This window comes from Gasterosteus aculeatus, chromosome 3 (assembly GCF_964276395.1).
Source record: "Gasterosteus aculeatus chromosome 3, fGasAcu3.hap1.1, whole genome shotgun sequence".
NCBI classification, from domain to species: Eukaryota; Metazoa; Chordata; class Actinopteri; order Perciformes; family Gasterosteidae; genus Gasterosteus; species Gasterosteus aculeatus.
In genome coordinates, this window is record NC_135690.1 from 18,499,291 (window position 1) to 18,517,054 (window position 17,764).

The 17,764-nt window shown below is 47.3% G+C and overlaps 2 protein-coding genes across 8 annotated transcripts in view; one reads left to right on the plus strand and one right to left on the minus strand.

Moving 5' to 3' along the window:
- Window positions 1-4,026, minus strand: part of tmeff1a (transmembrane protein with EGF-like and two follistatin-like domains 1a) — a 20,546-nt gene extending 16,520 nt beyond the window's left edge. For both annotated transcript variants that reach the window (XM_040170838.2, XM_040170836.2), the window contains exon 1: window positions 3,441-4,026. In XM_040170838.2, coding sequence (XP_040026772.2) covers window positions 3,441-3,591 — 151 coding nt within the window. In that variant the 5' untranslated portion in view covers window positions 3,592-4,026. The remainder of the gene's footprint in view (window positions 1-3,440) is intronic.
- Window positions 4,027-10,413: 6,387 nt separating this feature from the next.
- Window positions 10,414-17,764, plus strand: slc39a6 (solute carrier family 39 member 6). Of its 6 annotated transcripts, none has more exons than XM_078099975.1 (13): window positions 10,824-11,391; window positions 11,699-11,796; window positions 11,976-12,153; window positions 12,380-12,779; window positions 12,881-13,031; window positions 13,158-13,232; window positions 13,331-13,500; window positions 13,584-13,775; window positions 13,851-13,920; window positions 14,298-14,690; window positions 14,954-15,034; window positions 15,144-15,334; window positions 15,949-17,764. In XM_078099975.1, exons 3-13 carry the CDS (start codon window positions 11,981-11,983, stop codon window positions 16,099-16,101), a joined length of 2,049 nt encoding a protein of 682 aa, XP_077956101.1. In that variant the 5' UTR covers window positions 10,824-11,391; window positions 11,699-11,796; window positions 11,976-11,980; the 3' UTR covers window positions 16,102-17,764. The 6 variants fall into 6 exon arrangements, with proteins under 6 accessions (XP_077956097.1, XP_077956102.1, XP_077956098.1 ...); XM_078099973.1 differs by having other exon boundaries at window positions 10,844-11,436; XM_078099971.1 differs by lacking the exons at window positions 10,824-11,391; window positions 11,699-11,796 and adding an exon at window positions 10,414-10,730.

Consider the following 17,764-nt stretch of genomic DNA (forward strand, 5'->3'; position numbering starts at 1 on the left):
CACTGAGGATTCGCCCAAAGAGGCTGTGAAGCGAAACTAATCAGGTCCCATTTCAATGCCGGGCACAGCGGAGGACACCAGCCCCCGCCCCCCCGCCCAGCAGGTGATCTGCACTCCACGCATTGTCATTGGTGCACAGAGAGACGCGGATCCACGGGATGAGGGACGCACAGGAGTCGGTGGGGAGGGGGAAGCTAACCCTGAGCGCCGCGGACGCTAATGGCTCCACCACAAAGGCCTGCAGAGCGCCTGAGGCGCCCGAGGGCGGCGGGGACAAAAGGCTGAGCGGAATGAGAGGAGACACACCCCTTTACCGACGGGGAGGGTGACGTACAGCGAACGCACCCCCGCTGAATTATGAAGCGTCCCGCCGGCACCAAAGTACCGGTTCAATCAATTTCCTGCAGAATAAATGAGCGTGCGACTCGGCGTCGGCCGGGTTGCTTTGTCATGAAGAATTCATCACCATCAGCAAGACGCTCTGTCCCGGGGGCAAATAACGGGAGGGACGGGACGCAGAGACAGCGCTCGGTCCACAGCGCTTATTTACAGCCACAGCGTGTTTTCATCAGGGAAAGGACGACATTTATTCTGTCTGCTTCGGCTCAAACGAAACACCTCTGCGTCTTCACTCCACTGCGTTTGTCTGCAGACAATCGCTACAGAGCCCGCGGTGGCCGGCTGGAGGACGCAGGAAGTCCTTCTCGCAGCTCGTTTGGGAGGACGGGAAAAGGGGGATGTGGCCTCACTCTGCGTGGCTTCCAGACGACGAGTTCCTCCATGTTCCTCATTGCTGCACATTCCCTCGCCTGTTGGATTTTCAGAATAAAAGCTGTTACTGCTGCTGTGCACTTCTGCTATGACTTGGAGTTGGAGACCAGCTTCAGAGCTGCTTTGACACCAAACCAGGCCCTCAAAGCTTCATGGGAAGTGTAGTTTATAAAATCCAGAGAGAATAAAAGATGCAGAGCGAAAATCTGCGAGGCTCCTTCACGGAGACCACGAGAGTTTACTCCCGTTTCCCTCAGAGACGAAGAACCAGGAGAATCACAAACACCTGCAGCTGGTTCAGAAGCTCCAGGAGAGAAAGTCAGAAAGCTGTGAATCCGGTCCAACATCTGCAGCGAACAGCTGTACTTAATCTTCTTTATTAGCGACCAGGGGAGCTTCAGCTAAACTTCGCTTCAGGCAACAAAAGTACGAAGCGAAGTTTCAGGTTAGAAGCGTGAAAACACTCATTTCATTTTGGGACGTTGTTTTTTTGCATCTAAATCAGATTTCTCTCCTCAGTGACATCTGATGGATTCATGCATCAACTGAAAGAAACTGCTGATCATCGCGGCCTGTTTCAGTTTCAGCCTGACGGGAGATCAGGCCTGACCTCTGACCCCCCCCAGCTCACAACAGAAGAGGAAGCGACGCGTCGCTACGACACCTCGAACAAGAACCCAAGACCCACAAAAGTGAGATCAAAGACCAGGAGACACCGTGAGGTGGATCCCCGTTGGAAGCGCCTGGAGGACCTGCAGCCCCCAACACACCTGCTGCAGGATCTCCTTCCTGTCTCTAAGTCAGACGTCTCAAAGTCAGACTTCTCAAAGTCAGACGTCTCAAAGTCAGACTTCTCAAAGACAGACTTCTCAAAGACAGACGTCTCAAAGACAGACGTCTCAAAGTCAGACTTCTCAAAGTCAGACGTCTCAAAGTCAGACTTCCCAAAGACAGACTTCTCAAAGACAGACGTCTCAAAGTCAGACTTCTCAAAGACAGACTTCTCAAAGTCAGACGTCTCAAAGTCAGACTTCTCAAAGTCAGACGTCTCAAAGTCAGACGTCTCAAAGTCAGACTTCTCAAAGTCAGACGTCTCAAAGTCAGACGTCTCAAAGTCAGACTTCTCAAAGACAGACTTCTCAAAGTCAGACGTCTCAAAGTCAGACTTCTCAAAGTCAGACGTCTCAAAGTCAGACGTCTCAAAGTCAGACTTCTCAAAGACAGACTTCTCAAAGTCAGACGTCTCAAAGTCAGACTTCTCAAAGACAGACGTCTCAAAGTCAGACGTCTCAAAGTCAGACTTCTCAAAGTCAGACGTCTCAAAGTCAGACGTCTCAAAGTCAGACTTCTCAAAGACAGACTTCTCAAAGTCAGACGTCTCAAAGTCAGACTTCTCAAAGACAGACGTCTCAAAGTCAGACTTCTCAAAGACAGACGTCTCAAAGTCAGACGTCTCAAAGTCAGACGTCTCAAAGTCAGACTTCTCAAAGACAGACGTCTCAAAGTCAGACTTCTCAAAGACAGACGTCTCAAAGTCAGACTTCTCAAAGCCGTTTCTCCCGCAGTGAGACTCCTCGGAGGGAGACTCAAAGACTGCAAGAACAACAATACATTTGCAAAGCCAAGAAAAGACGGCATGGAGCAATGGACACAAGCGGCCTGAGCTACAGAATGCTCTCACAATACCACAGAAGAAGAACTGATCGCCACGAATGCTTCAAGCTCCTCCATCTCTTGTGGCGGTTTCGTGGCAGCGGTGATCGGGCGAAGCTTTCTGGGCGATTACGCTTTCCTTCCCCACTCGGCGAGTTATTTACTCCATTAAATGTATTTCCACTGCAGATGCAAACAATGTGAGCAGTTCAGGGGTTCATTAATAACACATGAGGATCCTGAGTGACGGCTAACACTCATTTACACGACTGCTGTTTTCTGCCTTTTAATTATTTAATAAAGGCGGCGAGAACGGGACGACGCTACAGTGAATGGATGAATATCGATATTCATGCGGGATGCAGAGAGCGTCGACACGCCTGTAAACACGTTAAAGGCCATGAAGACTTTTTAATCACTGATTACTTAAATTGGACTATTTTTTAGATAACAAATTAAGAAATAATTCCCCTTATTGCAGATTCCAGTCAATACTTTATTTATCTTAATTCACTCTAATAGTACATTTCTATTTCATATAATGACACATTTTTCTACCCTCCAAGTGATCCAACCATTTTTTTCCTCGACATTTTGTTGTTTCACAAAGTGATTCTTAGTGCAGCTTATGATTGTAATCAAGTTTTCAGACTAAAAGTAAATCACGAAAATAATGACAATTCTTTTCATTGTGTGTGTTGTTTATTGTTGCTTTACTTGTTGCCGTGGAGACGGAAAAACTCATTGAGTTGAGCTGCATGTGATGAATAATCCACCAACACGCCACAATGTGCAGATGTTTTATTACTATCGTTTATTAAGCGGCAAATAAAGAAGGAACATGTTTAAAAAAGCTCCCTGATTATTGATCAGTCCCGATCTATTCAAACCAGATCTTATAATGGGGGGGGGGGGGGGGGGGGGGGGCTTCACTGATACACAGTCCCACAATAGTCATCCCAACCCCCCCTGAAGAGCCCATAGGCCCCTGTGGGATGCAGCCGCTGGTCTCTTACCTGTGCAGTCCTTCCCTTTGCCTTTGCACTCCCCGCTGTGCGCGGGGTGCGACGCACGAGCCGCCGGCAGGTAGAGCAGCGCGTTCAGGAGGCACGCGGACAGCAGGAGCCGGGCCGCCCCGCCGGGACACCCCGCCGGGCCCGCCACCATGATGCGATGACGCCCGGTCCCCCTCCCCTCCCTAGATCCAGGTGCTCGTGCAGGCGCGTGGGTCCCGGTGAGCCGCCTCAGAACCGGAACGCGCTCCTTTCCCGCGTGGATCCGCGTTCACGAGGCGGTCCGGTCCGTCCGGATGAGAGGAGGCATCGCCACCCGGCCCGTCCTCTGCGTGAACACGGCTTACAGCGGTCCCTCGGGCGGACTCTGCTCCTCCTCCCGGCAGTCGCGAGGGGTGAGGGGGGGTGAGGAGGGGTGAGGAGGGGTGAGGAGGGGGGTGAAGCCGCTCGGGGGTCCGGCGGAGACGCGCTGCGTGAAGAGAGGCGGCGAGCTGCAGACACACAACAAAGAGATCCGGATGAGGCGGAGGACAGACAGGCTCGGTCACGTGGGGGGGACGCAACGCGCCCCCGTCCCACCTCCACGCCCCTGACGCGCGCGCGCGCGCGCACCTGAAGCGCCAGACGATCAAATGCAAAAATAAAATGATTTATAAAGACGCTGCAGCGGAAATATGTCATCATCACCATCATCATCATCATCATCATCATCATCATCATCATCATCACCATCATCACCATCATCATCACCACCATCATCATCACCATCCTCCTCATCATCATCATATTGTAAGGGATGAAGCTCGGCAGCAGGAAGTAGTAATCAATAACAGTAAATAGTTCATTTTCTTTGACGTAAAACCGACAGGTGAAACTAAACCAATGAGTCTGTGGACACAATGATGGAGACAATGTGATGTAGAAAACACGGGAACGGTCTCAACATTTATCCACAGAGCACCAAGTGCCTTCAACAGACCCCCATCGGTTTGTGGATCACCTTCTAGCTCAGGGGTCTCAAACTCATGTCAGGTTCTGGGCAGATGCAGCCCACTTAGGCCGGACGCGGGCCAGAACATTACGGTGGACGGGGGGTGAGACTCATAGTTTACATGTCTCTGTGTCCTTGAGCAAGACACTGACGCCCCAGTGCTTCACAGCAGCACTGCTCCTTAGTTACTGACGGTGGGTCAAATGCAGAGAACAACTTCCCCATGTGTGATTAATAAAGGATCAGAAATAAAATAATAATAATAATTCCCCCAAAGATATATATTTTCTTTTTTTTTCCTCGCGCCCCACCTGTAATACCTCCGTGCCCCACCAGAGGGCCGCGCCCCACAGTTTGAGAACGACTGCACTAAATGAACATCATCTGTATTGAAGAAGACTTGAAACTAGAGACTGAGACATAAACTCATGTTTACAACGTTTACTGAGGGAATAAATCAAGAGAGAAGTAGAGTCATTTCCTCATAGACGTCTATGGGAGCAGAGGAGTCGCCCCCTGCTGGTCACTACAGAGAAGTAGAGTCATTTCCTCATAGACGTCTATGGGAGCAGAGGAGTCGCCCCCTGCTGGTCACCACACAGAATGCAGCTTTAACTCGTGAAGCTCTGGTTCTCTAAATCTCTGTTCACTTCATCGGCTGGTTCTCGTACGTTTCCCCTGTTTGGTGCTTTGAATAAAGGTTAAATTCCTCTAAAAGGCCTTGACTGTTTCACAGCTTTAACCACAGGATTCCCACAGAGGAGTCGATCAGAGCCGGTGGCTCAAACAGGACCCACCTGGCCTCATTAAAGTCCCGGTGTTGACCCGGGTAATATTTCTCAGGATGAGCTCTTCCTAAACGGGCCGCTGGGCGGATTCTAGCGCTGCGGTGGGCTTCTCTTGGTGCAGGTCCTCGTTGGTGCCGTTGGTTGGTAGAAACAAAATAAGAAGCTTCGCTCCACTAATAGAACAAAGTAATAGAAGTGTCTTTATTTCCCGCTAAGCTTCATCAGCTTCGGTCTCTTGGATTTTATCTCAGATTATTCCTCCACCATATGTCAGGAGGAGAGAATTAGGGATTACTCGGTGCTGACGGGGCGATCGCGGTTTATTTTACGGGAACGCTAAGAAGGTTAAAGCAAACAATCAGGTAATTTGGAGATAATTAGAGTGAATTAGGACAGCAGGGGGGTCAAAGTTTTAATATAAATGATTATACTGAAGAGATTATTTCTTTGGTTTAAAAGTGAACTTTCCACTGTACTATATCTCAGGTACATATTGTACTTCGTGAGAGTACCACTAGTGCACTACTCTCACACATTGTAGTGAAACAGTACATCTTTGTGTTTTGTCTCGTCTTTGTTACTTTGTGTATTTTATACAATCAAATACTTTTTTGTGTTTTTTTATGCATATTAATCCAGAACCATTTTGCTGATAAATAGACAAATTTAGAAAAGCTCGATGGTGGACATCAGAGCTGGAACACAGAACCGCTGACCTGGGGTCTGATCCAGATCGTAGCGTGCAGACTATAATTTCCTCCACCATCTGGAGCAGGAGCTCCTCTAAATGTGAGGGTCTCATCTCTACTGCTGATAACAGCGGGGGGGGGGGGTCGTGTTAACCCTTTACTAATCACCACACATTTAATCTGCGTCCTCAGTGATCCGTCTGACGTTCTCCAGGGAAAGAGTGAGGCAGGGCTGAAAGCCCCACAGAGGTCACAGAGGTCACGTCATCTCCACTTCTGATGTGTCACAGAACGATGTCATCCACTCACATGTCCTCTGTATCTTCAGAGACAAAGTCTCGTAAAGTGAGACATGCTGACTGGGAGAGACGTTAAATGACTATCAAGCAACACAACACAACTACAAAGAGACACAGAACAACTAGAAAGAGACACAACACAACTACAAAGAGACACAGAACAACTAGAAAGAGACACAACACAACTACAAAGAGACACAGAACAACTACAAAGAGTCTCAAAACAACTACAAAGAGACACAGAACAACTACAAAGAGTCTCAAAACAACTACAAAGAGACACAAAACAACTACAAAGAGTCTCAAAACAACTACAAAAAGACACAAAACAACTACAAAGAGTCTCAAAACAACTACAAAGAGACACAGAACAACTACAAAGAGACACAAAACAACTACAAAGACTGTTGTGGAATATTTCAATAAAAAAGACGCTGAGTTTTTATACACATGTGAAGGACATTCTCCGTGCCAGCTACGAGAAGCTGCAAAGTGCTTTGACAACTTTTTGTCACTGGACCCCATATACTCTATACTACCATATAGAAAAAAACTGGCAGTTTTATTTTCCTCATCTTATGTAATCTATTCAACCAACAGTCACTTAGCCGACAGTTAAAATATATATATTTTTAAAGTCCAATTTTATTTAAAATGTGTAAAACAGAGTAGGATTTTCTTTTCATAGAAGTGATTATCTAAAGATCTGAGGGACTGAGATCTCTGGAACAAATAACAGAAGGTGGATTTCTAAGGAATCCACTTACCGCTTATTTAAGCTGTTTATTTTCACTGGCCCCCCAACAGGAGGAGACTCAGACAAAGTCTTTCTCAGCTTTCATTAGTGGATTTGCTTTTGTTTTCTTTTGTTGGGCACGAACACGGAAAATATGTGACGCGTTGAGCTCTGCAAAATGAAAAAAAAATGTTTTGTTGAGTATTTCTGCAGAAAGATATAAAATAAGAACAAATATTATCTTATGTATAATTTGTATGCACATCAATAAATACTACTACAACTACTATGTAAATCTTGTAATTTGTATTAGGTGTAGAAATCTACAAACATGATGACTTTGCGTTCACGGTCAAACCAGCGGTGTCACTAAAAAGGCTTTTAATTAATAACATATCAAATCCAATTAAATTATAAATTATTTCTCTCTAAGCTGGAGAAGTTGGGAATAAAGTGGCGAAAAAAGCACAAGTAACCACAGATAATTCACTAGTACAGTATTTAGGTAACTATAAGTTCTTAAGACTGGTTTCCTATCTTGTGTGATAACAAACGAAGAAGACATTTCCGAGCAGATCTTTGTGAAGAACAGAGGCGTCAGATTAAGGACTTTAAGGAGCAAAGGTCTTATCACAAGTATGTCAAAGGAGAAGAAGATGAAACTGAACCATTTCTCTGGGCGGTGAATTACTGTAACAAAAGGTGGGTTGTTTGACATTTCTTTTTAATTGCAATAAATGCAGCAGAAATGTCCTCTTCCGTCTTTGGTGAAACATGGCGGCTATTTCTTACAATTTATAATTCCGCTGGTAACCAAATTATAAAAGCAATAAGGTACGAGAGGCCCTGCGCGTCGGGCCTAACACCCCCGAACTGTTACATTATTGGATTATACAGCCTCTCGTACCTTATTGCTTAAGTAAAAACTATAATAACTCGCCAGAAAAACAATATGCATACATGAAAAAGAATTCGAGCCGTAGTCATGATAATGATACACTCTCAGCAGGCAGCAGTGGAAGCAGCATTTCTGTCTGTGTTCAGTGTGTTGTGAAGCGTCGCCCCCTTGTGGAGACGTAAAGTAACTCTCCAGGTAAAACAGCAGCTTCAACGACTCTGTTCCAAGAACAACCACAGAAGAACGAATGGCTCAGGGCCTCCACCTACAACACGGCACACAAAGTGACCCGAAGGACAACACACAACAAGGGGAACTAAAGATACTCAAAATGACCACAAAAGGACTCAAAGAGACACCAAAGGGGAAAATAAAATACATTAAAAAGACTGTTTTTCTTTGACCCATGACATTTGTCCACCCTACATACAGTATTTTGACTTTAAAAAAAAAAAGTTTTTCAATGTAATATTTTTTGTAATTTATTTTCCATTACATTTTACGTGTTTTGATTGATTCTAGAAAATATTTGTCCACCTTGCATATTTTTACTTTACCTTTTTAAAAACATTTTTTACCATATTTCATCACATTTTTCATGATATTTTTAGAGACGTTTTTTGACCTTAGATATTGTGACTTTCTATTTAAAAACGTTTTTCAAAATATGTTTTGACCTAATATTTTTTTTACTTTTTTTCCCCATATTTTGACATTTTTCTTCAACATCATTTTTGACCTTATATTTTTTGTTTTTTCATGACATTTCTAGACACAATGTAGTTGGACTGTTTTTAGAAACTTTTTTGGACTTTTTCTTCCATGCCATTTGAACTTTTTTTTTCAAATTATTTTTTGACCTAAAACTACATATTACTTTTTTTCCAAAATATTTTTCAAAATTATTTTTCTCCATGACATTTGTAGACACAACGTATTATGACTGTTTTTTCCATCCTTACATATATTGACTTTCTTTTTAAGAACTTTTTTTTTTACATTTCTTTCAAAATATACTTTCCCCTAATACTGTTCTTCTTTTTTTCTTCATGGCATTTGTAGACACAATGTATTTTGACTTTCTTTAAAAAGTTTTTTTTCAATAATATCTTAACTTTTATAGATAACTAACATAACTTTTTTTAAAACATTTTTTACCCTCATATATTTTGACTGTTTTTCAAAATATTGTCCCACCTAAAAAATATTTAGAAAACTAATTACAATGATTATGATATCTAATAAGGGAAGAAAGAAACTTGTGTTTGCAACATATCTTGTTTTCATCAATATTCCACGGAAAAATAAAAAGCTGTTATTTGAGGGAAGGTTTGCAGATGAACATAAGCTCGTCACCTTTAAACACAGACAACGTGAATAATAAAGTAGCACAAAGTAGTTCAACGTTATACTTACATTACTGCAGTAAATTAGAGGTTCTAGTTTGTCTCCTCGTGCGACTTTCTGTACAAAAACAGAAACTCACCCACCCAGAACCAATATTGTCCTTGTGGGCCGGGTCTCAGCACGTTGACCCCCGTAGGCCACGGTCCTGGACCGGCTTAAAGACGTCTCTGAAAGGAAGAAACAATAACCTGGGGCGACTGAAGTGGTTCAGAGCGCCTGGAGGTCACATCTGTGTTTAAAGTTGTGTGTTTCTGTACACCGTGTGTGTGTTCAAAGGATTAATGTTGCAAGGTTGATTTTACTGAGAAAACAGACCTAAAGCAACACAAAGTATCCTGGTAGAACTCCAGTGAAACCCTCTATTCGGACTGAAAACGTGTCCAGAACCCGGTTTGACATGGACGATAATTCTGGTAGGTGTTGGTAAGAAGAACCATAGAGAACTTATAAGTGAATAAACTCACGGCTCTGCAGAGACTTCTTCTTACTTCTCAAACACGTGAGGACTTCACATCGTGAGGGCCTCACGTGTTTGTTAAAGTCAAAGGCCCCAGTTTGTTTTTCAGGTGGGTTTGATTCCACATTTGGGCGTCTGGTTCTCACGTTTCAGTTTGTGTGTTCTTTGACCAGCTGCAGCTGTAGTTACAGTTCACTTTTACCTCAGCAACCACATCGCCAGTGAGGAGAAGCAGGTGTGGAGGTGGTGGAGGAAGAACTCTGTACTAAAGTAAAAGCACCACCGTGAAAATACTTCAATGAAAGTATAAAGAGGGAAATATGATCAGGAGATCTGGGGTTGAATGTGGTGCTCGGACACTAATCCGGCGTCCCTTCTTCTTTTCCTGGGACCGGACGCGATGTCTCATGATGCCGAAGCTCGGTCACATGCTCCCCCGCTGTCCTCCCCCACAGGTCTCCTCCTGCGACGCCTTCAGGGCCGCCTGGGAAAGTACGCTTGTAGAGTAAAACGTCTTGTTCTACTGCTGCAGAGTTGTTGTTTTTTAAGCTTTAATGAGTTAATAGTATCCACAGCAGTAAGAAAATGCAACATGCACATTATGCACACCATATTTTACTGCACTGCATCAAGTATTTTACGTTAACTTTATTTAACCGATAGGACCTGAATACCTTTATTTAGGTAAATGTTTAAATGCAGTATTTTTCACTAGTACCTTCACGGTAGAAGAGGAGAAGAGAATAGTTATTTTTCCACCTGAGGAGGTGGTCTCTCTCCTCTCCTCTCCTCGCGCTCTCTCTCTCTCCTCTCCTCTCTCTCTCTCTCTCTCTCTCTCTCTCTCTCTCTCCTCTCCTCGCTCTCTCATCTCTCTTTCTCTCTCTGTCTGTCTTTGGTTTGCTTCTCATATTTCCGGCGGCCCGTGAAGGAGGCACACACGGTCTCCATCCATTCATTAACCGGGCCGCAGGTTACCGGGAACCGTTCTCCCATCAACGGATAGTAAAACACACCCCGCTACGTCAACCGTGAGTCGTGTCCACGCGTTAAAGCGCCGCGGTTTGTCGCTGTTGTGGTTTTGTGTCCCGGTCCGCGCTTCCGGGTTCGCCATCTCCTTTTGTGCACACGGCCCCGCAGCGCCAACGTGTTTCTGTTTATGTTGTTTCTCCGTCTGCAGATCTCACTCGGGCCGCGGGACAAGTGCTCGCGTTCGTTTCGTTATGACGTGATCTTGTCGGATTAACGTCCGGGCCCTTCCTGCGGGCCGGCTAGCAGCGGAGCGAGCCGGGCTAACGCACCGGGGCGGCGAGGACCCGGCGCGAGTTGTTCCCGGGCCTCACGCGCCGGACGCGGTCGCGCTTTGGTGGTTAGCAGCGCCGCGCTGGTGGCTCCGTTAAGCTAGCTAGCTGGTTAGTTAGCTAGTGAGCTAGCTAGCTAGCGCGTTGAGCCGGACTCGGTTGCCTAAGTTACCCCCCCGGGAGGAGCCTCTCGGCCCCCACAGGACGGGACTCTCTCCGGGAACCTTCCATTAGTCATTTAGGAGCCGCGCTTCCGCCAGACCAGAACCGGGCGGGTTCTACGTGTAGCGAGTAATGCTGCCGTTACGATGACGTCATCGAAACAACGTAACCGGCGAGTCTTTGATCACGTGTCAAACGACCTTCAATACGCGGTTAAATGTGCTTTATAGTAAGTGCACATTGTGGCTCTAATCTGCCTCCAGCTGTCAGGTCGGTGAGTAAAAGTACCGGCTCACGCCACGTGGTGGAGTACTGTACACAGTACATATAGTTACAAGTACCTCCAACGTGTACTTGATGAAAGGTATTTTCTTTGACACGATCTAGTTAAAGTTAAACTTCTACACGTTATACTTGTTTTATTTTCTTCTAATCTAGGTCATAATCCAAGCGTTGTTATCTGTATTACTGCAGTAATCTAGAATTCTGAGATCGATGTTTTGCTGATATTTAATTCCTTCCTAAATTGACTAAAGGGGAGGGAAGTACCGCGTTATTTTACTGGAGTACAACGGTGTACAAATACTCCATTGCTAGTAAAAGTGCTGCATTCATCTCACGATTTATTCCAAATGTAAGTTATTGTTGTTTTTGCTCTGCGTTTTGTCGATGAAGTCTGTTTACTTTGATATAAAACGGAGAAAAGCAGTTATTATTTGGGGAAGGCAAACTGCTTCAAGCCCCAAATATTTGTACATTTAGTATCAATGTGGTGTTTTTTATGAAAATATCCTAAACGGATTCTTCTTCCAGGGACGATGTTGACGATGCTGCTGCTCGTCGCCGTCGCTCTGTCCGGCGGAGGCGGGACTTCCAGCTCGGACGCCGGGCTGCTGGAGACGGACCTTGCGGTGCGTTCGCTGTCCTCGGTGATGGACTCCCAGCTGGCGGAGCAGAGCCAGAGGAAACACCTGGAGGCTCTGTTCAACAGGTGAGCTCAGGGGTCAGAAGCTGAACCATCAAATCAGCGAAAGGGAAAACTTCCAGCTCGGATTCCACCAACGTTCAGTGAACCATTTCTTTAAGGATTCGTTTTACAACTGATACAAAAACACGTTTTTGGAGATTTTTATTTTTTAAATATTGAATTATTGCCCTTTTTGGAATCGAGGTGCTGGAGGGATTCTGTTCACAGCCGATGATTCTCGTCTCCACAGATACGGAGAAAACGGAACCATCTCTCTGGCCGGTCTGAAGCGTCTCCTACAGAACGTGGGCTTGGATCGCATCCGGACCGTTACGGTGCAACATCACGAGCAACCGGGCCGCCGCCATCATCACCATCACCACCACCACCACCACCACCACCACCACGACTCGCACCCCCAGAAACATGCTGAACCTTCACCACGGGGGAAGCTCCCAAAGACCTCAGAGGTCCTCAAAGACCAGGACAGTCGGCACAGCCGGCACCCTGAGAGGGCCGCGCAGGAGGGCGGAGCCACGGCGCCGTACGGCGCCCAGCTGATGGCGAGATTGGACGTAGCCGAGGAGAGACGAGAGGGCAGCGCAGTCAGCGGGGGGCGGCGCGTGAACCAGAGCGTGGGCGGTGTGGAGGTACTTGTAGTTGATAGATATGAGTTTGCAGGTGATTAAGACCCCCATCTAGAAAGTGTCCACTCGCCGTCTCCTCAGTCCTTGTTGTCTTTTGTCTCCAGTGTCAGAACGCCTCGGGCATCCTCTGGTCACACGGGATGTCCCGGGAGGGGGGGGTGACGCTCGCCGACTTCAGCTTCCTGTGCCCCGCCCTCCTCCGACAGATCGACGGCGGGGCGTGCGTCGTGCACCGCGCCGCCGACCCCCCCAGAGGTACCGGCGCTTTGTTTGAGTAGGGAGACTGTGGTATCTGCTGGTCCCCCCCGTGTCCTCCTGGTGTCCCCGTGTCCAACACCACACCAAGAGAGGTGTGATTGACTGTGATCTCCTCCGTTTCAGACCACGGTCACCACGGTAACCACTCGGACCACGGCGAGCACTCCGGTGGAGGCGGAGTCAAAAACATCACCATAGGTGAGCCGGCGGAAGCCCCGCTCTGCGATTGGAGGGTTCTTGCGTCGTTTCCTGCCGGAGGAGTCTCAGTCGGGGTGCGTTTGATTTGTGCGTTGCAGCGTGGGTCGGCGGGTTCCTGTCCATCACGGTCATCAGCCTGCTGTCGCTCGCCGGCGTGGTCCTCATCCCGCTCATAAACAGGGTCTTCTTCAAGTTCCTCCTCAGCTTCCTGGTGGCGCTGGCGGTCGGGACGCTGAGCGGAGACGCCTTCCTTCATCTCATCCCCCACGTGAGTCCGCTTCCTCTTCATCACAGGTGGGGGGGAGTAAACCCTACGACGTCATGATTTGTATGTTCCTCTCCGCGCTTCAGTCCCTGGGGGGCCACCATCACCATCATGGGGGCTCTGGGATGGAGGCGGGCGGAGGTCACCTCCACGAGGAGCCGGAGGAGAACCTGGACGCCATGTGGAAAGGGCTGACGGCGCTGAGCGGCGTCTACGTCATGTTTCTCATCGAGCACTTCCTGACGCTGGGGAAGATGTACAAGGACAAGAAGCAGAAGGTCAGAGGTCATTTCGACACCGAGGAACCAGGTTTAGGAGCCACGTCAGGATGTGTGAAGTTTGTCTCCAAACAGATCCAGAAGGACAAAGCGGATCCGGAGAAGCAGCTCGCTCTGGAGGAGAGCGACCTGAAGCCAAGTGAAGGTGAGACGAGGAACACGGAGCCATGAGCTCGGCTGAGAATCTCCACAATCACACGCTGTAAAAAAACTATGGATTTATGTTTTCATCTTTCCAACGGTCCTCGAACTGATCGATGCTTCCTTCAGGAACAAAGCTTGAAAAGATATTTTATTAAATATCTTAAAACTCTCTCCTCAAATAAGCTGCTTACTTTCACCAGATTCTGTAAAAATAAAGAAAAAAAAGTGTGTGTGTGTGTATATATATATATATAATTACTATTAATTGTCCTTTAGAGGTACTAATGGAAATAACAGAAGCATCACATATAAAGAAGTCCGTTGTGTTGTAACGATTTACGAGATTTCTCACGTTCTGATTGTTTTGTTTCCGTCCAGACGTGGAGACCAACGGCGCCGGCATATTTGGCGAGCGCCCCGGCGGCGGCGGCGTGTCGGAGGAGGAGCAGTCCATGTTGGCGCCGCAGGTGTCCGTCGTCTCGCCGCAGGGTTACGTTGGCGCGGAGGGGGGCGCCGCCTACACCGCCGAGGACTGCGAGAACAAATGCCACTCCCACTTCCACGACACGGTGGGCCCGGCCGACAGCATGCACCACCACCACCACGACTACCACCACATCCTGCACCACCACCACTCCCAGAACCACCACCCGCACAGCCACTCCCACTCCTACTCCGAGGAGCACTTCCAGCAGGCCGGCGTGGCCACGCTCGCCTGGATGGTCATCATGGGGGACGGGCTGCACAACTTCAGCGACGGCCTTGCGATCGGTGAGTGCTGCACCTCCGGGACGGGTTTGGGCGGGGGGGGGGTGGGGGGGCCGTCGTGGCCGTTACTTCATGTCGTCCGCTTGCTTTAAAATACAAACTCTGGACGCTTTGTAAGCCATTTGTTCTCGTGGTTACAACTCGAGCACCATCATTTCCCTCAAGATAATAACATCTGGCACATCTGGGACGTCCCAGACACAGCAGGGCCACATGAAGTAGGATAGTATGGTGTGATGGTGTGATGACGGGGGTCTGCTCCACAGGAGCTGCCTTCACCGAGGGTCTGTCCAGCGGCCTCAGCACCTCTGTGGCTGTTTTCTGCCACGAGCTTCCTCACGAGTTGGGTGAGACCTTCTACCTCTTTCATATGTTCATCTACACGGGTGGCGCGTGTCCTTAACGTGATTCGGCCCCATGGAGTCTCACTTGTGCCCGATTCCCCAACCCTCCCAGGTGACTTTGCGGTGCTGCTGAAGGCCGGCATGACGGTGCGCCAGGCCATCCTCTACAACGTGCTGTCGGCCATGACGGCCTACCTGGGCGTGGTGATCGGCATCCTGATCGGACACTACGCAGAGAACGTCTGCATGTGGATATTCGCCCTCACGGCTGGGCTCTTCATGTACGTGGCTCTGGTGGACATGGTGAGTCAACAACACTCACCGGCCCCTTTACGCTTCACCGGAACAACAACAACAACAACACCACCACATGTCTCCACTGAGCATGTGCAGACTCACCTGGTTAAGTGCTTACTAACTTCCCACAAGTCTGTGGTGAAACCCTCATCAGGAGCAGAGCTGGTTAGCTGTTAGCTAGCCAATGCTAATGGGGCTCCAGAGTTGTGATGCGTTCAGGCTATTCAGTAGAAACGAGTGTTCAATTGTTACAGTTTTTGGTGAGAAACCTGAATAAACCCCGTTGAGATGAGACGAGGGGACGCGATAAATCCACCTTCACGAGTGCAGACGTAGTTCATTAACCTGAACAAAGAGCCGCTGAGTCAGCAGCGTCTGTTCACTCAACAGAGCAGCAGCCTTCAGCACCAGCTGGCCTCTTCACACACACACACACACACACACACACACACAGCGGAGCACGGCGTGTTCTTAAAGCCGAGCTCCCGTCTGTTTGGTCAGTCTGACCTCTTGTGGTCACAATCATCACACGGGGACACGCGCTGTGCACGGCGTCGCCCCTCGTCGTGTCCAGATGGCGGTAAGCGGACCAATCACAGACCTCCTCTTTCCTCCCCCAGGTGCCCGAGATGCTGCACAACGACGCCGGCGACCACGGCTTCAGCCACTGCGGCTTCTTCCTGCTGCAGAACGCCGGCATCCTGCTGGGCTTCTGCATCATGCTGCTGATCGCCATCTTTGAGCACAAGATCCAGCTGAACCTGGGCTACTGAAGGAGACCCCCCCCCCCCCCCCCCCCCGCCTGTTTGTTCCCCCCGCGGTCTGAAGCTCCATCGGGTCAAACAGACATGTGACGTATGACGTTACCGCGGCGACGCGTTAAAGTACTTTAGTAAAAAACCTCCGACAATGTTACTCCAAAGGCTCATTTCTTCGTTGCCTGTCAGTGGTTCGTATTTCCCACAGATTAATTCAGACCTGAAAGCAGCACAAAAGCTTTTGTTTTCAATCATTTGATTATTTATTTTTTCGACATTCCATCTGCTGATTTTGTGATAATTCTCTTGATTGGGGTCGAAGGGGCTCGGTGTTCAATGGAAAGCCGTCCGGCCACCGTCTTATTTAAAAAGTACCGACTTGAATTGTTAGATATAAGGAATAGACTTAAAATGCTAATAAGAGGGCTTGAGGTCATTATCGAGTCGCCTCCTGTCGAGGCGTGACAGGAGGCGGAGACTAAGAGCAGAGCGATGTCATTATAAACCTGCAATGTCTGACATCCCCTGAATGCATCGCTTGGAGAGCAGCGTGTGAAGAAAGGTGCTTTTGGAACGCGATGAGGAACCAGAAGCAGATCTTCCTCCTCGTTAAAGCCTCAGCGAGAGGAACCCGCCGTCTCCATTCGAAACGTGCCGGAGGGCATTTTGCTTGCGTCTCCTTTCCCGTTAGCATCCCGTTAGCTACAGAGCACCGCTAACGCAGCTGAGGATCGTTTTCCATCAGTAACTTAATGTCTTCCTGTCTGATCACAGCGTTTAAAAATAAAATCCGCTTCACCACGAGCAAGTTCTAGCAAGGGCGACCTTTGACCTCTGACATTTGTAGCCAACTGGAGGAGGAAAAGAAGCCAAAGGCTGGAAATGAGAACAAATGATGGCGTCTAAAAGGGACCCGTTGGTTTTAGTCTTTATATATTTCTGTTCTGTTTCTCTTCTCATTTATCGGATGTTCAAGTTTCCTTCTGATGCTGTTTTGTTTTATGCCTTAAAAAGAATCTACAAAAAGAAGTAAAAGTCGAGACGCAAACCTCACTGTATAAAAGTGTACAATACTATGTGTATAATAATGTACACTATTGTACATTATTATACACACTATTGTACATTATTATACACACTATTGTAAGTGGTGAGTCTGTTACTACAAACCCCCCAACAGGACGAAGTTGTTCTTTGATGTTTTGTCTCAAACTAAATGTTAAATGTGTTACGAAGGGACCTTCAACCACGAAGACGTCCCACAATGCAACAGGAACCATTCAGTGTTTTTATTGAAAAGGGAACACGGACTAAACGTGTTTTATGATTTAGAAACATAAGGATATAAATGTGAATATGGTTTAATAATCATTTATTTTGTGTCAAATTCACTTCAAGAACAAACGTAAAAGTTAAACCGCGATAAAATCACTTTTTTCCATGTTTTTGTCTTATTATCACTTTTTAAACAAAACGCTTAAAACTCTGAAACATTTTATTTTCAGAGCACCAAAAATCCTCAAAGATGGAATGTTTGTTTCCTCATTAATGAATCGTGTTCACCTCTTATTATGGGATGGCTCCTGAGATGTGACTTTGGTTTTATGCTCATGTTGAAAAGAAGAAAGTGATGTTACAGTTTTTGTTTTTTCACGGATTAAAGAAGCTGAAATCAGAA